We start from the raw sequence: 21,057 nt of genomic DNA, 5'->3' as shown, positions 1-21,057 counted from the left end.
ATGCCTGTGGAGGATGTGTTGAAGAAGTACCCCTTCTTAGGGATGCCTACTGGTGTAAGTCAGAAAGCTGAATTGAACTTGGAAATAGCTGTCACATTTAACATGTTTATAGTAGTAAATTTTATTTGCCCTTGACCTTGTTTTCTTCATCTGTCCCTCTTTCCTTTTTTTTTATGTTCATGTAACTTCTTACAGTATTGTTGTTAAATTCTATAAAAAAATAATTATGCAGCACCATACATAATTAATATCAACTTTAGATTATTTCATTTTCATACACTGTTATTTTGTACTGAAAATTAATTAACCAACAACGGGTAATGTAAGCCAGCGATTTCGTGAAGGGCTCTCATGTGTTGCAGCAAAGGTGATTGACGTTACACGAGGGAAAACCCCACTCTACCAGCTCTACCTTGATGCAAGAGAGGAGGCTCTCACTGATGACCTACCAGGTATTTGCTTTTTTTTTTTTTTTTTTAACTTCAAGGCTTCCATTTTATATAATTTTTATAGGTAACTGGAAATGCCAGATAAAATGCATGGGTGATCTTGTGTTTTGTTGTTTTTTTGGCAGATCTTGACACAAGGGCTGCACTTTTATTCCTGCCATACGTCTTCAAGGAGAAACTGGATCTCTTTGTCATACTTGGAGAGGTGTGTGTATTAAAATATTTAGTCTATATAAAAGGAAAACAAATGTCTCTTTTGTTAAGAGACTAAGATATTGCTTTCCTCTACCTTCTCTTTTGACTTCAAAGGTTTATCCTAAAACCCCCTATCCAACTGTTCAGCTACTTTATGAAGACTGGAAACCAGTGTTCTCCAGAAGCGCTCCAAACATTGTGAAGTTGGATGGCAGTGAAGTGTGCAGAAGCTCGTGTATTTTTGAAGCAATCATCTCTTCTTTCTGCTTGTATTTTGTCTTCAACCTTGCTTACCCAAAACATCTGAAGAACACCCTGATTTTTCTCCAAAAGTACATTGTGAAAATAGATGAGGGTGAGGACCGGCCTCTACCAATCACAGTCACCAGACAAATAAATCTTCTGTATTGACCACCATGCCTCAGCCATATCAGTGCTCCAAATGTGGCAGAAGAACCTTTAGTTTGACAAAGCTTATTCAGCACATAGGTGATGCCAATTTTGATATAACCTGTGGACTCAGTGACTGCTGTTCTTCCTTCAAAAAATATGAATCTTTCAGACGACATGTGTATAGGAAACACAGAGAACAGGTGTTGTGTTAATATTGACACAATGTGGGTCTTTTGTGGAAAAATTCTCATTCCTCTGTTAAATGACAACCATTTTCATTCATACAGTGTTAGAGTTGATAGTGAATGGACGTTGCTAAAACCTGGACAGGAAATTGATGTTGCAGCTTATGACACATACTGTGTTGATAACAGTTTGTATGTAACAGTTAAGCAATGTATTTAAGAAGGTAATAAATGTGACAAGTATTTTTGACTTTGTATCTTCAATTTTTCAAATCTTGAGAGGAAAAATATAGGAAATCTGTGTGTAGATACTGAACCTTTAGAAAGACATTTTTGTACTCCTTTTAAGGGTTCTTTTTTGTACTTTATACTAAGGTTACAACTTTGCCCTTTAAAGTACAGGTTTGACGTGTAAAAGGTACAAATTACAAGGGTACAAATCAGTACCCACAGTTTAGGGTACAGAACGGTACCTTAGAGGGTACCACCCCAGTGACAAGCCATTGTACCCTTATAGGTACATTTCTGTACTTTAATTTCTGAGTGTGTAAGTAAATGCAATATGTTTTCATTTTAAAATGCAGTGCAAAAAACTTCTGCTCTGACTCTTTTTTTTTTTTTAGCAAAAAGCTTTTTTTTGCCTGTTGTTGAAGTTTTCCATTCAAATAAAGCCTGCAGATGAGCGGTGAGTGGTAGCTAACATTCTTTAATCAAACACACAAAGAACAGACAACCAAGCTTGATGAAGTCCCTGCATGACCGCGGGACAGACGGTCAGCAGAGTCTCCCTGAGCCTAGCATGGCTCTCAGTTAAATACCTTCTCCAGGAACAAAAGGCAGTACACAGCTGTTTCACACCTTAAGGTTCACACTCCCTTGTTACCTCCCAGAGTCCTCGAAGACACAAAAGACTCTTCCTGTGGAGTTGTCTGCTTGCCCCAACTTCCTTACTACACCCCCACCATTTGTCTTACTGTATGAGTGTGAGACATGTTAAAATCCAGTGGCACCAAGGTATCATACAATAAAATAATGTGATTAATACATAAGTAAAAGAAATTCCTATACACTCCTTTTTTGCAACTATAACATCTTCTTTCTTTCTTTTTTTTTTCTTTTTTCTTTTGGCCTGTCCCGTTTGGCTCTTTTGCATCAGAATTGTTGTCTAAAGGCAAAGAAAGATGCCCAACGGATTTACTTTACCAAATTGACCATCCCAGCCTTGCGGTAATGGTCCATTTGATTCACCTTTTATTGTTTATTTTATTTTCACTTACTGAATACGGGACAAACTTGACTGGGGGAAAGAAGGGGAGAAAGAAAGAGGGAAAGAGAAACAGCTGAGAAGAGGGACGGGGGAGAAAGGCAAAAAACAAAAACCAACAGAACGGGCAGAGAAAAAAAAAAGAAAGAAAAAAAATGCATATATCAATCACCTGGATCACCTGCTGAGAAAGAAAAAAGAAAACAAGCAGAAGAGAACAAGAGTAATAGAATAAACAACATCACAATGATATATGGGAATATGACAGTAAATACTAAATATTAAACATTATTGTGCAGCACATAAGATCAACAGAACACAGTGTGCTTTGAGGTAGGAGCCAAAAAGGGTGTAGTTTGTGGGTGTGATCACCCGTGTGTACACCTGTGAGCATGGACGCGCTTGTTTTTTTTAAAAGGTTCCTTCATGTAATGATCTGCTAGAGGGTGTGGGGGGGCCACAGCCCCGTCCTCCAGGGCCTGAAGCAGGTATGGAGGAGATCAAAACTCCAGACATCCAGAGGCCCCCAGAACACAAGAGACCAAGGAAGACCAACAGAGGGGCAGCCGCGCCACTGTCCCAGAAAGAGCTGAGGAGAGTCCCAGATGAGGGCTCACTCAGCAGCCGCGGAGCAGAAGCCGGGGGGAGTTGCAGTGACGCGCCCGTGAGCTCCGCCGGCAGCCAGCCGTGCCTGAGTGACCGAGCCCCAGGCCGAGAGGCCGGGGGCACCCCACCTCCGAAGTGGCCCGAGCGAGCCCCAGGCTCCAGGCCCCGATAAGCGGCCGCCAAGGAGTGAGCCAGTGTGTACCTGGACGCCCATCTATAACATCTTCATAGATTTTTCTTTGTGCACCTGTGTGCAGTCATAGGACAAGAAGGGGCCATCCACAAATTGTTCCCACAAACCTGGGAGCATGAAATTGTCCAGGGGGTTTCTTCCATTGGAACTGAAGGGCACTCTTATGACCAACCACCAAAACCAGACTTTTCCATCAGATGGCCACATGAAGTGCAATTCGACCATATTAGAGCGATTACACCATGCTGTAGGTATTACAGGTACTGCACTGCAGTGGTTTGTATCATATCTATCTAATAGACTCCAGTTTGTGCATGTAAATGGAGAGTCCTCTTCACACACTGAGGTTAATTATGGAGTTCCACAGGGTTCAGTGCTAGGACCAATTCTGTTTACATTATACATGCTTCCCTTAGGCAGCATCATTAGAAGACATAGCATACATTTACACTGCCATGCAGATGACACCCAGCTCTATCTGTCCATGAAGCCAGATAAGACACACCAATTAGTTCAATTCAATTCAATTCAATTTTATTTATATAGCGCCAAATCACAACAAAAGTCGCCTCAAGGCGCTTCATAGATACAGAGAAAAACCCACCAATCATATGACCCCCTATGAGCAGCACTTTGGTGACAGTGGGAAGGAAAAACTCCCTTTCAACAGGAAGAAACCTCCAGCAGACCCAGGCTCAGGGAGGGGCGGGGCCATCTGCTGCAACCGGCTGAGGTGAGAGAAGGAAGACAGGATAAAGACATGCTGTGGAAGAGAGACAGAGGTTAATAACAGATATGATTCAATGCAGAGAGGTCTGTTAACACATAGTGAGTGAGAAAGGTGACTGGAAAGGAAAAACTCAATGCATCATGGGAATCCCCCGGCAGCCGACGTCTATCGCAGCATAACTAAATCAAATCAAATCAAATCAAATCAAATCAAATCACTTTTATTGTCACATCACATGTGCAGGTACATTGGTACAGCACATGTGAGTGAAATTCTTGTGTGCGAGCTTCACAAGCAACAGAGTTGTGCAAAATACAATAATGTAAACAAGCAAAATACAAGAATGGCTACATCTGAAACTAATAAATATATGTACAATATATAATAGTATATGCATTTCTGGATGTGTAAACTAAATATTTTTCTACGTGTGTGTGTGTGTGTGTGTGTGTGTTGTGTGTGTGTGTGTGTGTGTGTGTGTACACATATTTTACAAATTAAATAGAGTAAAAAATAAATAAAATATATAAAATAAAATATACAGAGTGAGACATGTGCAAAACAGTGGCATTACTGTACAGTGTGGAGTGCATAATGTTAAAGTTCCAGTAGTGAAGCTGAGGTGTCTATGACGTGTTCAGCAGTCTGATGGCCTGGTGGAAGAAGCTGTCTCTCAGTCTGCTGGTACGGGACCGGATGCTGCAGAACCTCCTTCCTGATGGAAGTAGTCTGAACAGTTTATGGCTGGGGTGACTGGAGTCCTTGATGATCCTCCCTGCTTTCCTCAGGCACCGCTTCCTGTCGATGTCTTGGAGGGAGGGAAGCTCACCTCCAATTATCCGTTCAGAGCACCGCACTACTCGCTGGAGAGCTTTGCAGTTGTAGGCGGTGCTGTTGCCATACCAGGTGGTGATGCATCCAGTGAGGATGCTCTCGATGGCACAATGATAGAAGGTCCTGAGGATGCGGGGGCTCATGCCGAATCTTTTCAGTCTCCTAAGAAAGAAGAGGCGCTGCTGCGCCTTCTTCACTGTTTTGTTTGTGTGTACTGACCACGTAAGATCCTCAGCCAGATGTACACCAAGGAACCGGAAGCTGCTCACTCTCTCCACAGCAGCGCCGTTGATGGTGATGGGGGTGTGTACTTCTCTGCACCTCCGGAAGTCCACTATCAACTCCTTTGTCTTTGCGACGTTGAGGGTGAGATGGTTGTCTTGACACCAGTGGGTCAGGGCGCTGACCTCCTCCCTGTAAGCTGTCTCATCACTGTTGGTGATAAGACCCACCACTGTAGTGTCGTCCGCAAACTTCACAATGATGTTGGAGTTGTGGGAGGATTCAGGGTCACCTGGTCCAGCCCTAACTATATGCTTCAGCAACAAGGAAAGTTTGAAGCCTAATCTTGAAAGTAGAGATAGTGTCTGTCTCCCGAATCCAAACTCGAAGCTGGTTCCACAGAAGAGGGGCCTGAAAACTGAAGGCTCTGCCTCCCATTCTACTTTTAAATACTCTAGGAACAACAAGTAGGCCTGCAGAGCGAGAGTGCTCTAATAGGGTGATATGGTACTACAAGGTCATTAAGATAAGATGGGGCCTGATTATTTAAGACCTTGTATGTGAGGAGCAGGATTTTGTATTAAATTCTGGATTTAACAGGAAGCCAATGAAGGGAGGCCAAAACAGGAGAAATATCCTCTCTCTTTCTAGTCCCTGTCAGGACTCTTGCTGCAGCATTTTGGATTAGCTGAAGGCTTTTCAGTGAGTTTTTTGGACATCCTGATAATAATGAATTACAGTCGTCCAGCCTGGAAGTAATAAATGCATGAACTAGTTTTTCAGCGTCACTCTGAGACAGGATATTTCTAATTTTAGAGATGTTGCACAAATGGAAGAACGCAGTCTTACATATTTGTTTAATATGTGCGTTGAAGGACATATCCTGGTCAAAAATGACTCCAAGGTCCCTCACAGCGTTACTGGAGGCCAAGGTAATGCCATCCAGAGTAAGAATCTGGTTAGATACCATATTTCTAATCTTTTCAGGGCCGAGTACAACAACCTCAGTTTGATCTGAATTAAGAAGCAAAAAGTTAGCGGCCATCCAGGTCTTTATGTCTTTAAGACATTCCTGCAGTTTAACTAATTGGTGTGTGTTATCTGGCTTCATGGACAGATAGACCTGGGTGTCATCAGCATAGCAGTGAAAATGTATGCTATGTCTTCTAATGATGCTGCCTAAGGGAAGCATGTATAATGTAAACAGAATTGGTCCTAGCACTGAACCCTGTGGAACTCCATAATTAACTTCAGTGTGTGAAGAGGACTCTCCATTTACATGCACAAACTGGAGTCTATTAGATAGATATGATACAAACCACTGCAGCACAGTACCTGTAATACCTACAGCATGTTCTAATCGCTCTAATAGGATATTATGGTCGACAGTATCGAACGCTGCACTGAGGTCTAGCAGGACAAGCACAGAGATGAGTCCACTGTCAGAGGCCATAAGAAGATCATTTGTAACCTTCACTAAAGCTGTTTCTGTGCTGTGATGAGCTCTGAAACCTGACTGAAACTCTTCAAATAAACCATTCCTCTGCAGATGATCTGTTAGCTGTTTGACAACTACTCTTTCAAGGATTTTTGATATGAAAGGAAGGTTGGAGATTGGCCTATAATTACCTAAGACTGCTGGGTCTAGAGATGGCTTTTTGAGTAAAGGTTTAACTACAGCTAGCTTGAAGGCCTGTGGTACATAGCTGATTATTAGAGATAGGTTGATCATATTTGAGATTGAAGCATTAATTAATGGCAGGACTTCTTTGAGCAGTTTTGTAGGAATGGGGTCTAAAAGACACGTTGAGGGTTTGGAGGAAGTAATTATTGAAGTTAACTCAGAAAGATCAATTGGAGAAAAAGAGTCTAACTTAACATCAATGGTACTAAGAGTAGCTGTAGATAATATTACATCTGTGGGATGATTATTGGTCATTTTTTCTCTAATGATAAAAATTTTATTTGTGAAGAAGTTCATGAAGTCATTACTAGTTAACGTTAAAGGGATGGTTGGCTCAACAGAGCTCTGACTTTTTGTCAGCCTGGCTACAGTGCTGAAGAGAAACCTGGGGTTGTTCTTATTTTCTTCAATCAGTGATGAATAGTAAGATGTTCTGGCTTTGTGGAGGGCTTTCTTATAAAGCAGCATCTGCTTTAGGCTACGTGTTTGAGAATTATACCACGGAGTCAGGTACTTCTGATTAGAGACCTGGTACAGGGCATTGAAGATGATAACAGTGGGTGGATTATATTCTTAAACTTAGTTACAGCGCTTTCAGAAAGACATCTACTGTGATAAAGTCTACTCTCCACCGCTGTGTAATCAATTATTGTAAATGTAAATGTTATCAGGAAATGATCAGACAGGAGAGGGTTTTCAGGAAACACTGTTAAATGTTCAGTTTCTATGCCATATGTTAAAACAAGATCTAGAGTGTGATTAAAGTGGTGGGTGGGTTCTTTTACATTTTGAGAGAAACCAATTGAGTCTAATAACAGATTAAATGCCATGTTGAGGCTGTCATTTTTAGCATCTACGTGGATGTTAAAATCACCCACAATAATGATTTTATCTGAGCTCAGAACTAAATTAGATATAAAGTCTGAGAAATCAGACAGAAACTCTGTGTAAGGCCCGGGTGGACGATAGATGATAACAAGTAAGACTGGTTTCTGAGTTTCACAGCTGGGGTGGACGAGGCGAAGCATCAAGCTTTCAAATGAATTAAAAGTCTGTCTTGGTCTTTCATTAATTAATAGGCTTGTGTGAAAAATTGCTGCCACACTGCCCCCTCGGCCTGTGCTTTGAGATTTCTGGTAGTTAGAATGACTCGGGGGTGTTGATTCATTTAAACTAACATAATCATCCTGCTGCAACCAGGTTTCTGTAAGGCGGAGTAAATCAATTTGTTGATCAATTATTAAGTCATGTAATAACAGAGACTTGGAGGAGAGAGACCTAATATTTAATAATCCACATTTCACTGTTTTACTCTTTGGTTCAGATGTGGATACTGTATTGCTCTTTCTTTGTAATTGTTTATGTTTAAGTTGTTTGTTGCTGGTTTTTAGTTTGTTTTTTGTCTTTTTGGAAGCTGACACAGTCTCTATGGAGATGGGTTTTTGGGGGGTTAGCAGGAGGAGAGAAGCTGCAGAGAGGCGTGTAGGACTGCAACTCTGCTTCCTGGTCCCAACTCTGGATAGTCATATTTTGGGGGGTTTAATAAATTTGTCCATATTTCTAGAAATGAGAGCTGCTCCATCCAAAGTGGGATGGATGCCGTCTCTCCTAACAAGACCAGGTTTCCTCCAGAAGGTTTGCCAATTATCTATGAAGCCCACATCGTTTCTGGGACACCACTCAGACAGTCTGCAATTTAAGGAGAACATGCGGCTAAACATGTCACTCCTGATCTGATTGGGGAGGGGACCAGAGAAAACTATAGAGTCCGACACTGTTTTGGCAAAGTTGCACACCGATTCAATATTGATTTTAGTGACCTCCGATTGGCGTAACCGGGTGTCATTACTGCCGACGTGAATTATGATTTTACTGAATTTACGTTTACCCTTAGCCAGCAGTTTTAAATTTCCTTCAATGTCGCCTGCTCTGGCCCCTGGGAGACAATTGACTATGGTTGCCGGTGTCTCTAGCTTCACATGTCTGAGAACAGAATCACCAATTACCAGAGTTTGACCCCCGGCGGGTGTGTCGCCGAGTGGGGAAAAACGGTTAGACACATGAACGGGTTGGTGGTGTACCTGGGGCTTCTGTTTAGGACTATGCTTCCTCCTCACAGTGACCCAGCCGCCCTCTTTCCCCAGCTGCTTGGGGTCTGCCGTGGAACAGCTAGCGGGGCCTATGCTATCTTTGGCTGCACCAGCTACAGGGGCCTGGCTAGCTACGGGTGAATGAAGGGTGCGAAGCCGAGTTTCCAATTCAGTAATCCTGGCCTCCAGAGCTGCAAATATGCTACATTTGTTACAGATATCATTACCGCTAAAGGAGGCCGAGGAGTAACTAAACATCTGACACAATGAGCAAGAAAGTGCAGGAGGGACAGGTGAAGTAGCCATGGTGCTAACGAGTCGGCTACGAGCTAAGCTAAGCTAGCGAAACAGTACAGAGACAGTGAGTGAATACTTTGGCTATAAATTAGGTAGTGAGTACACAGACAGTGTGCTTCGGATGAAGCATGTGAAGATTATACTATGAAAGAAGAATGTATTTAAAAGTTGTTAATTAAATTGCTAAGCAAATAAGCTACTCAGAAACACCACTGTGTTTGAGCAGGAACAGGAAGTGATACTCTACCGGAGAGCGAGCAAACACCAAGTGACAGCGCCAATGAGTTAAACTGCAGGAATGTCTTAAAGACATAAAGACCTGGATGGCCGCTAACTTTCTGCTTCTTAATTCAGATCAAACTGAGGTTATTGTACTCGGCCCTGAAAAGCTTAGAAATATGGTATCTAAGCAGATTCTTACTCTGGATGGCATTACCTTGACCTCCAGTAACGCTGTGAGGAACCTTGGAGTCATTTTTGACCAGGACATGTCCTTCAATGCACATATTAAACAAATATGTAAGACTGCGTTCTTCCATTTGTGCAACATCTCTAAAGTTAGAAATATCCTGTCTCAGAGTGATGCTGAAAAACTAGTTCATGCATTTATTACTTCCAGGCTGGACGACTGTAATTCATTATTATCAGGATGTCCAAAAACTCGCTGAAAAGCCTTCAGCTAATCCAAAATGCTGCAGCAAGAGTCCTGACAGGGACTAGAAAGAGAGAGGATATTTCTCCTGTTTTGGCTTCCTGTTAAATCCAGAATTCAAAATCCTGCTCCTCACATACAAGGTCTTAAATAATCAGGCCCCATCTTATCTTAATGACCTTGTAGTACCATATCACCCTATTAGAGCTCTTCACTCTTGCTCTGCAGGCCTACTTGTTGTTCCTAGAGTATTTAAAAGTAGAATGGGAGGCAGAGCCTTCAGTTTTCAGGCCCCTCTTCTGTGGAACCAGCTTCCAGTTTGGATTCGGGAGACAGACACTATCTCTACTTTCAAGATTAGGCTTCAAACTTTCCTTTTTGCTGAAGCATATAGTTAGGGCTGGACCAGGTGACCCTGAATCCTCCCTTAGTTATGCTGCAATAGACGTAGGCTGCCGGGGATTCCCATGATGCATTGAGTTTTTCCTTTCCAGTCACCTTTCTCACTCACTATGTGTTAACAGACCTCTCTGCATTGAATCATATCTGTTATTAACCTCTGTCTCTCTTCCACAGCATGTCTTTATCCTGTCTTCCTTCTGTCTCCCCAACCGGTCACAGCAGATGGCCCCGCCCCTCCCTGAGCCTGGTTCTGCTGGAGGTTTCTTCCTGTTAAAAGGGAGTTTTTCCTTCCCACTGTCGCCAAAGTGCTTGCTCATAGGGGGTCATATGATTGTTGGGTTTTTCTCTGTATCTATGAAGCGCCTTGAGGGGACTTTTGTTGTGATTTGGCGCTATATAAATAAAATTGAATTGAATTGAATTATACCCCAGGTCTAGGTACCCTTGCCCCTGGAGGGGGAAACTGCACCATTTGGTCACAAATTGGTCGCACTCTAGAGCCCTGCCCCTGCGCCTTTCATGGACCTTTTTGTTTGTTTAATTTTGAACTGTTTCCTTGGCCTCAGTGCTGTTCTAGACACTCTGTTTTGGACTCTTGTTCCCCATTTTTTAAGTCTGGCTCCTTGTTTTTAGTTTGTTTTGGTCTGCTTCTCTGTGTTATGTTTCCTGTTTTACTTTGATGGTCCATGTCTTATGTTAATGTGTCTGGTTTTGCTTTCCCTGGCTCGTTAGGCCTGATTTGTCTTTGCTGTGCTTCCCTCCTTTCTCTCATTCCCTGATTGCTCCCTCTGTGTATTTAAGCCCTGTGTTTTCATTGGTCTGTGTCGCCATCTACAATCATCCCACGCTGTGTTCTGCCTGTGTAATTTTATTTTGTGTTTTTGTGGTTTTGTTATGTTTCGCCATCCAGCAATAAAAGCTGAGTTTTGAATGCAGTTTTTGCCTGCCGTGAGTCTGCACTTTGGGCCCACCATTCCCACCTGCATACAGCCGACACATGACACGTATGGGATTAAAGCGCAGATCAACAGTCCGCTGGGGCCACTGAGGGTGAGCGTGACCCCGCAACTTGAGGCACTTTATCCAGGTAAGCTGAGCCCGCTTTGGGGGATCTAAAAGATTTTTCCTGACCATTCAGCTTGATACTGTGGCTAGTCGGGTACATCATCGCGAAGGGGATACCCATCTCCCTGTTAGAATCCCTGGCGTTTCTTCAGGACTGCGGCGGAGAAGTCCTCAAATATCACATCCACACTACCGTCGACCACCTGCCAAGCCATCTGAGAGGTCTTGTCTACGCCATCGACCACCAGCCAAGCCACCCGAGGGCCTTCGTGCAGGCCCACGCCGCCATCGACCGCCAGCCAAGCCGCCCGACAGGTCTCGTCCATGCCCATGTCGCCGCCAGCCAAGCTGCCCAACAGGTCTCGTCCACATCACCGCCAGCCACAAGCCAAGCCGCCCCAGTGTGTTAATTTTGCTTCAGTTTGCCTTGCCCTTTGTTTGTACCTTTTTTACCAGTCATATTAAACTTTTTGTTAACATTTCAAGTTCTGTTCCCTGTTCCTTGGAGTCTACGTTTTGGGTCCTTTTGTCAACCCCTACAGTCTGCCCTTGTCAGACTGTGACAGAAACACAGGTAACAACACTTGGTTACTTAAATTATACAAGAAATTCACTAAAAATGGCAAAAACAGTTATCTAATTTGAAGATCTCCACTCAAATTCAGTAAGCCGCTGGAGGAAAGTTGTGACATGAGGGTTAATCGCTTCACAGCGGTCCCAGTATTTCTGCTTGTCCCAACCTTGGAGGTACATTTTGTTCCCTCTTCAGGGTTTATCCTTACAAAAAACCTTGCACACGCTGACTCCTGGTATTTAAGGTTCAATACATAGAATGAACCAAAGAAGACTGACATCGCATCAGCAAAGGTGTTCTCTTTGTCCAGCTCAACAATTACACGCCCCTCTGCACTCACCATCCAGCAGGTGGCGGTCATTGAACTTTGTCCTTAAATGTATAGGGCAACATGTTGTCATTATGCAACATAAAATAATTTCAATACTTCACTTCTTCACACTGTCTAGATAGTCATAAAGCAAAGTATACAGTTAATTATTAACAGAGATGGGCAGTAACGCGTTACTGTAATCTGATTACTTTTTTCAGGTAACGAGTAAAGTAAGGGATTACTATTGCAAAAACTGTAATTAGATTACCATTACTTTCCCGTAGGAATGCTGCGTTACTACGTTACTAAAACTGTGATTTTGCGAGAATGTCTCATGACAGTGACGTAAGCGAGTGCGACGTTCGTGATAACAGCTGTGTGCAGATCAACAATGGATCAAATATCGAGTGCGGGAGAGAGTATGAGCGTGCAGCGTTTAAAGCGTGGAAGCACTGACCTTACTCTGAATTTGATTCCATAAAAACTGACAAAAACATTAGTGTCCGTTGTGCGTGGGAAGAAAACTTCTTTTTACACCGAAAAAACCCTAAACTTCCAAGCAAGCACCGAGTAGCTACGACGTAATGGGAAACTCACAGAGAAACTTGTGGATTCTTCCACTGACCGCTGCACACCTGCACCAGGGTAAACCTCCGCCTACCCCACTCCTGCTTTACAGGTAAAAATAGAGCAACAGGACCGCTAGTCTTTGATGTTATTTATTTTCTGCTGTGTTTTACTTGCATCTATTTGAAAGACTGAGTGTAAACACAAAAATATATATTTATTTTATGTGCTGGAATGTGTAGAAAATAAGTTTAAATGTTAAACAAATTTCTTCCAGGTTGTAAATCGTGTTTTTAAAAAGTAACTAAGTAATTAATTACTTTGAAAATAAGTAATGAGTAAAGTAACGGGCTTACTTTTTTGGGGAAGTAATCGGTAATTAGTTACTGATTACTTTTTTCAAGTAACTTGACCAACACTGATTATTAATGGCCTTATGTACACAAGTCCATTTTAACATATTATAATTGTACATAATTGGGAATTATTCTGCACATTAAACACACCTAACAAAGAGTCAGCCCAGTTAAATTACCGGAGGTGAATCAACTGTATGGTTATTTTGGAGTTTATAGTTTGTGCTGCTGTTAAACTTTACAGAATTGACTTCAGTATTTCTGCTGTTGGTGTAGCTAGACTACCATGTTGATCAGTAATATGTAATGTGAAATTTGATATTGTTACTTTGCTGGATTCACTGAGACACTTGTCCAACAACCTTGGTTTATAAAGGAAATTTGAGCTAACAAAACAGAGACTGGATACCTGTGTCCATGAAAAGCTCCTGTGCCAAACAGAAATTCTAATATGGTCTAATCAGCTCTATTTCATAAATGACTTCTTACCAAGCATAATCAGCCTTGGGGTGATGGGCAGGTTGCTCTCTGCTTCAAGGGACATCCTGGTAGAAGTTTCCTGCCAGATAAAGGACCAGGACATTTTATGTAACAAATAAAAAAATATAACAGGACAGCAAGCAACAGTATTAATCATAGAGCTGTATGAAAGAAGCTTACATCTGCTAAGACAAAGAGGGAGTCTTCATCTTCCTTGTAATACTTCATCATGAGAAGTATGGCTGCTGTGCCAACCTTGTTGTTGGTCAAAACTCCCTCACTTTCTATCTGCTGGATGAGTGTCCTTATACCAAGCTTCCATTTGAGCTTCTGGGTGGAGAAATAGTTAACAATCCTTCTGCCTTTGGTTATGAGGGCCTGACCTAAGCGCTCACTGATATCAATGCCTGTGAGTTTGTAAAAGTGGTTCGAAAAAGACCTTTCTGAGTAAACAAGACAGGCCACTGCTCCTGAATTTCATCTACTGTTGATAAGCTGCCGCTGAGAAATATATGTGAGGCACATGAAGTCATCCACATCAGCTCTCTCCACAACTCCAGGTCCTTCTGAATTAAAAATTGTTAACAGGATGTGTTTCTTTTCCTCTAAAGAAGCTGGCGTTTCCCCCTCAGGAAGTTCAACTGGCTGCCAATTTATACAACCATAGCTATCAACAAGGCATCTAACTTTTTTATGTGAGTTTGCATTACTGTTGGGACTGCAGTCTTCCTCATTCCTGGTTCTCTTTGTTTGACGAAGTCTATGTGTTGTATTATCTCGATTAACATGTTCAACTCTAGATTTAATGCTTCTTAGTAGTGAATAATGTCCACAACCCAGTCTTTCTCCCTTTTCAGTAAAATCTGCAGATGTTTGAGGGTATCTGTTTACAATGATCTTAGCAACCTCTTCACAAGACGCACGTTTAGGGTTTCTGCAGTTAACTTGCATGGCCTCCACAACAATTCTAACCATACTTCTGTCCTCTCGATGACCTCTGTCTCCTCTTGTGACTGTATGCGACAGTTGGAGTGGAAATCTTTCCCAAGCTCCAGAGTAATCGTGTCATTCAAATTCTTTGGTCTGCTATCTAAAAAAAAAAGAGAGAGAGAGATCATTGGAAAAGCAACTTTATATGGCTATTTCAACAAATATGTCCTCACTAAAAGATGAACCCTGCAATTAGGTTTGAGTACTAACAGAAAGGCAGTTTTGGGGACCTTGTCTGAAGATGAAAAGCAATCCCAGGACTGCAAAAGAACTACAAACTGTAGTTGAAAAATACATCGTAAAATACTGTATATTTTACAGTTTGTCACAATTCCTGCGGTACTTTCCTGTTTCATTTTGTCGTGGGTCAGGACTGTTTGGTTTTGTTTGACAGCTACGTTCTGTTGTTCCAGGCGGCAGCGTTACGGTTGCCATGGTTACAGGGCGACTGTCATGATCCTGGGTCGTTGACCCAGCGTTTTGTGTTTCTTTTTGGGTTCATCTTGTGTTTGGTGTTTATTCTGATTCTGTATTAATTCTTTGGGTTGGTTGTCGTGTTTATTATCCCTACCTGTGTCTCCCCTCTGTGCTCCGTTCAGGTCCCTGTGTTTTTGTTGCAAAACAGTCTGGGTGTTTCTGGTTTTACTTTGTAGGTCTGCCTCTCATCATGTCCATTAGTATCAGCTGTGTCCACCCCTGCATGTCATCTCCTCATTACCTAGTGTGTATTTATAGTGTGTGTTGGCTTCTGTTCATCGTCGGATCGTCTGTGTTTCTCGGTGTAACTACGTCTCTCTGCATTCTCCGCTCCCCGTTTCATGCTTAGGTTTGTTATTTAGTTTTCCCAGTCTAGGTTTTTTCAGTCATTCGTCTTGTCTCACTACCTGTTCAGTCGCTCCACTTCTGCAAATAAAACTTCATTCTCATCACCAGTCAACTGCCTGCATTTTGGGTCCTTTTCCTCCTACACCACACGGCTCACGCCGCCAGCCGTGACAGCACGATCCGACCATACTATGGACCCCGCAGGCTCCGCCCGTGAGGAAGATATTCTCCGCGTACAGTGTCTGATGAGCCGAATAACCCGCGCCACGGACCCACGGACAATTTCTGTTGGACTAAACGCTATTAAGGCGATCGTCGAAGCTTTCCTGCTATGGAGATTTCATGGGAGAATTAAGCCGAGGCCAGGAGGCGTGGCGGGCTCGGGAGCGGTCAGAGTGCGTCGATTCCCGGAAGGCCTCGCTGCAGTCGCAGCTGATGGAGATCTCTGCAACGCAGCAGCAGACTTTACCGCGGAGAGCTGTTTCCGTGCCGGTGCCAAGGAATTCTTCAGCCTCCGCGTCCCGCTCTGATCACTACACACCTGCCTCTTTCCTCGCGGCTATGTGGTCAGACGATGAGGAGCCAGCTTCCTTTTCCCCATCACCACTAGCCTCCTCTGTCGTCTTCTCCGCCTCCTCCTCCCGCAAGAAACGGCGTATGCGCCGCCAGCGCTCCTCTCCTCAGCTGGACTCTGAGATTATGACACAGCCAGCTGTGGTGAGTGGTAAAGACTGTCTTTCTGCTTTCTCCGAACTGCAAAGTGTTACCCCAGAGACTGAATCCAAAGTTTCTATGGGCTCAGGATCAGATATCACTGTCTCAGTTAATGCTGAAGCGGCAAAATTAAAGACTGTGGTTTCAGAGACCATTTTTTCCAGTCCCAGGGATTTAAGGGGCTCTCTTCATGCACCCTCTGAATCCAGGGATGCTTTAAAGGGTACGGTTAATACTGACTCCAGGATTGGAGATGCTAGCCCTGTTTTTCAAGGGACTGCGACCCCCTCCGGGGCCTCCCCAGAAGCTGAGCCACCTTCCTCAGCTGATTCTGGACCCCTGGAGGTTAAGGAGCCAGGGCAGGTCGTTCAGGAGCAGTCGCCTTTCCCACTGTTAGCACAGCCGTTAGCTCAGTCTCCAGCATCAGCTGCTCACTTGCCCTTAGCTCAGTTACCAGCTCAGGTTGCAGGTCAGCTATTAGTTCCACCACCTGTTCAGCCATGACCTTCACCTACTCCTCCTGTACATGCAAGCCAACCCATAACGGACAGTTCAACAACTTCTTACTCTAAGCAGAGAGACAAACCCAATAACAATGGAAACATTCCTCAAGAGCTGGCCAGTTCTGAGACTGAGACACACTCCAGGGCCTCCCCAGAGGCTGGGTTTCGGCCCCCAGCTGACTCTGGACCCCTGGAGGTTAAGAAGCCAGCTGAGGACTGCACCGGACTGTCGCTGCCTGAGCTGAGTCACTGCTCAGTGCAGCTGCAGTCTGCTTTATGTTTGCCAGAGGCCCGTGTGCCTGCTGGTTCTGTTGCGTCCCTGCCAGAGGCCCGTGTGCCTGCTGGTTCTGTTGCGCTCCTGCCAGAGGCCCGTGTGCCTGCTGGTTCTGTTGCGTTCTTGCCAGAGGCCCGTGGGCCTGCTGGTTCTGTTCCGTCTCTGCCAGAGGTCTCCGCACCTGCTGGTTCTGTTCTGTGTGTGCCAGGGGCTCCAGTGCCCACTGGTTCTGAGACTGTTTTTTCTGGGGGGCCGGAGGAGCCCGTCCAGCGTCCTGCCTCGTCAGCTGGGGGGCCCGAGGAGCCCGTCCAGTGTCCTGCCGCGTCAGCTGGGCGGCCCGAGGAGCCCGTCCAGCCCCAAGACTCGTCAGCTGGGGGGCCCGAGGGGCCTGTCCAGCGTCCTGCCTCGTCAGCTGGAGGGCCTGAGGAGCCCGTCCAGCCGCCAGCTGCAGCCTCATCATCCTCGCCAGCTGCAGCTTCATCCACGTCGCGGGCAGCAGCAGCTTCTTCCACGCCTGCAGCGCTACAGTCTTCGGCTTCCACGCCGTCGCCTGCTGCAGCCTCTCTGTCTTCACCCACACCGTCGCCTGGTCCAGCCTCTCTGTCTTCACCCACACCGTCGCCTGGTCCAGCCTCCCTGTCTTCACCCACACCGTCGCCTGGTCCAGCTTCAGCTTCATCAGCTTCGCCGTCGCCTGGTCCAGCTTCAGCTTCATCAGCTCCGCCTGGTCCGGCCTCCTCATCAGTGTCATCAGCTTCGCCTGGTCCGGCATCTGCTTCAGCATCCTCCTCGCCTGGTCCAGCGTCTGCTTTGGCTTCATCCGCTTCGCCTGGTCCAGCCACTGCTTCATCCTCGTCTGGTCCAGCCACTGCTTCATCCTCGTCTGGTCCAGCCACTGCTTCATCCTCGTCTGGTCCAGCCTCCGCTTCATCCTCGTCTGGTCCAGCCTCCGTGTCTCCAGCACCCTCATCAGCATCGCCTGGTCCGGCTCCAGCACCCTCAGCAGCATCGCCTGGTCCGGCTCCAGCACCCTCATCAGCATCGCCTGGTCCGGCTTCTGCTTCAGTATCCTCATCAGCTGCTTCGCCTGGTCCAGCTTCAGCCTCCTCATCAGCTGCTGCCTCGCCTGGTCCAGCTTCTGCTTCTGCTTCAGCCTCGCCTGGTCCAGCTTCTGCTTCAGCCTCGCCTGGTCCAGCCTCCGCATCCTCATCATCCTCATCAGGTCCAGCCTCCGCATCCTCATCATCCTCATCATCCTCATCAGCCGCGCCTGGTCCAGCCTCCGCTTCCGCCTCGTCTGGTCCAGCCTCCGCTTCGCCTGGGGCTGCAGGGGCCACGCAGCCTTCAGGTCCCCTACTACCGCCTCCTCATCATCTGTCATCTGCCGGGCCGCTTGTTGGGCATCTCCGCCACCGTGGACGCCCTCCTGAGCACCCCCTGAACGCCGCCACTGCCTTCCGCGTGGCCGGCCCCCGGATCTGCTCTGTCGCCGCCACTGCCTTCCGCGTGGCCGGCCCCCGGAACTGTTTGCCCGTCGCCGCAGTTGCCGTCCACACGGTCGGCCCCCAGAACTGAACTGTTTTGGCCTCCTGCGCTGTCGGCCTCCGGGTCAGCCCCCTGAACTTGACCTTCTGGGTCTTTCTGGGCTCTGTCCCTCCTTCCTGGTCCCCCGCCGCCCGCCCTGGTTGGGTTGTTTTCTGTTTTTGGCCGTTTTTTGTGCTTCTGTTGGGCAGTCTGGGGCCCGCCCTTGAGAGGGGAGGGGGGGGGGGGGGTACTGTCATGATCCTGGGTCGTTGACCCAGCGTTTTGTGTTTCTTTTTGGGTTCATCTTGTGTTTGGTGTTTATTCTGATTCTGTATTAATTCTTTGGGTTGGTTGTCGTGTTTATTATCCCTACCTGTGTCTCCCCTCTGTGCTCCGTTCAGGTCCCTGTGTTTTTGTTGCAAAACAGTCTGGGTGTTTCTGGTTTTACTTTGTAGGTCTGCCTCTCATCATGTCCATTAGTATCAGCTGTGTCCACCCCTGCATGTCATCTCCTCATTACCTAGTGTGTATTTATAGTGTGTGTTGGCTTCTGTTCATCGTCGGATCGTCTGTGTTTCTCGGTGTAACTACGTCTCTCTGCATTCTCCGCTCCCCGTTTCATGCTTAGGTTTGTTATTTAGTTTTCCCAGTCTAGGTTTTTTCAGTCATTCGTCTTGTCTCACTACCTGTTCAGTCGCTCCACTTCTGCAAATAAAACTTCATTCTCATCACCAGTCAACTGCCTGCATTTTGGGTCCTTTTCCTCCTACACCACACGGCTCACGCCGCCAGCCGTGACAGCGACGCTCTCTCTCTCTCTGCGACTGTGGGTTTCCTGGGTGACAGAGCGCCTTTTCGTTGTTGTTGTTGTTGTGCTAAGCTAACAGGCAGAATGCTACAAGCATAGCTCTAAAGAATGTAGCATCATGGGCAGTGTAGTCCGTGTTGCAGGGAGAATGGACTGCCATACACGTTATGTGTCTGTGAGCGCGAGGAGGGAGAAAAAGGGGAGTGGAAAGGTACGAGTTGTCATCGAGGAAAAACGGGAGCTGGAAGCATGTAAATATAATAATAACCACTGCAGCCAAGAAGAGTGCCTGACGAGCCCAGCTGTAAGTAAGCTATTAAGACTCGACTGTACACCGTGTTCGTGTTTTCCTCCGGAAACAATAAGTTCCGTTGGAGCAGACTTTCAACGCCTCTCTTTGTCTCTCGCAAGAAAAGTTGACCCACACGACAAAGTAAAGCTATTTTTCGGCTACGAGCTGACAGGGACCCCGCCGTATTAGTCAGAGGTCCCTTTACTACAGTTCGGAGACGCGGACCTTCAGTAATAGTAATAAATCACACAGCAATAGTACATTCACGTTGTTGTAAAAAGCATGATAATATATTAAGTAATCCAAAGTATTCAGAATACGTTACTGTCATTGAGTAATGTAACGGAATACGTTACAGAATACATTTTGGGGCATGTATTCTGTATTCTGTAATGGAATACATTTTAAAAGTAACCTTCCCAACCCTGGATTCAGTGTCTACTTTTGTTACAGCTGCAAAGATCCTGAAATTCCTCTATGATGCTCTGTATGGTGCTGGTTGGCAAGAGCATTTTAGCCTGCATTTTTAAATGACACAAAGTCAACTGTCTGCTAATAGATTAACTGTGTCCTGTCCTTGTATTATGGCAAATCCCCCAATTTCTTGTTGCCTTGACTGCTGAACTGTCTACTTATGTTTTCAAGAAATATGGCTGGAAAATGATGTTCGGACACTGAAGTATTTAGAGCAACCTTCAAATGGACATAATACTTTCCCCCCATCTTTGATATGAAATCTGAGAGGGGCACAAAGAGTTGTGAAGTTTTGTGCAGCATACCCACATCCAGGAACTTGACAGCTGAGGTCACCAGTGAACTTATAAAACTCCTCCTTAGTGGTCTCCCTTCTTGTTCTGTGATTCCTAGGCATATGTGAATGAAGGTTAGAAAATGTTCTGAAAGCGGCAGGACAGTTCTCAGTTCCACAAGAAAGCCTATAGTTAGCTACATGTTTGTGGCTTTTAACATGCAAACTGAACAATATAAATTTCCGAAATACACATATTTGCAAAAAGTTCAGTGACCAATTACCTTTCCTAAATGACATATGCAATGCAAAAAATAAGAGTATTGTCAATAGGGACCAATTCTCAGTTTTTACATGATCAAAATTATTCACAAAAGGCTTCAATAAACAGAAAATGTGTGCAGACAAGAGAGCAGTGCACAAAAATGAAAAGATATTGGAGCTCGACGCTTTAATGGGTTTAACATGACTTAGTCAGCACCCCACACCGTACAGGTAGTACAAGCACACCTGTACGGTGTGCTTGCACACCTGGGCGCAACCTCGGTAGTTCACCGATTCACCTGTTGCAAACGTCCAAGTTTCTATCAAGTCTCATAAATCCATCGGCAACTGTTACCCAACTAGTCTTTTGAGTCTCCACATTCATAGATATTATTACATTTTGTCTTTGAATGAAAATATCCTGGTAGCTTGAAAGTCAAAACAAACAGTAATAAGAACACATTTCGGACTTCTCTCGAATAAGTGGAAAACACACTTACCTTCAGACTGATTAGAAGCAGATCAATATTTTCTTCTTGCTGTTATTTAATGGTGGTTGGCAAC

General features: G+C 45.1%; 1 protein-coding gene and 1 pseudogene across 1 annotated transcript; one reads left to right on the top strand and one right to left on the bottom strand.

Annotated features, from left to right (window-relative positions):
• Positions 1-307: 307 nt before the first annotated feature.
• On the top strand, positions 308-1,465 carry LOC146573531 (uncharacterized; the record flags this gene model as incomplete). The annotated part of the gene is made up of 3 exons (XM_085275441.1): positions 308-452; positions 575-654; positions 759-1,465. Coding segments are annotated over 3 exons (522 nt in total), but the record flags the coding sequence as incomplete, so codon positions are not given.
• A 9,924-nt stretch (positions 1,466-11,389) lies between these two features.
• LOC146573530 (uncharacterized) lies at positions 11,390-14,897 on the bottom strand (annotated as a pseudogene).
• Positions 14,898-21,057: the final 6,160 nt, after the last annotated feature.

The sequence above is a fragment of the Mchenga conophoros genome, linkage group LG5 (genome assembly GCF_057382185.1).
Source record: "Mchenga conophoros isolate Kocher_MC1m ecotype Shallow Benthic linkage group LG5, M_conophoros_male_GT1.1, whole genome shotgun sequence".
NCBI lineage: Eukaryota > Metazoa > Chordata > Actinopteri > Cichliformes > Cichlidae > Mchenga > Mchenga conophoros.
The sequence above is the reverse complement of the archived record's forward strand: the minus strand, read 5'-3'. Positions and strand labels throughout refer to the sequence as shown.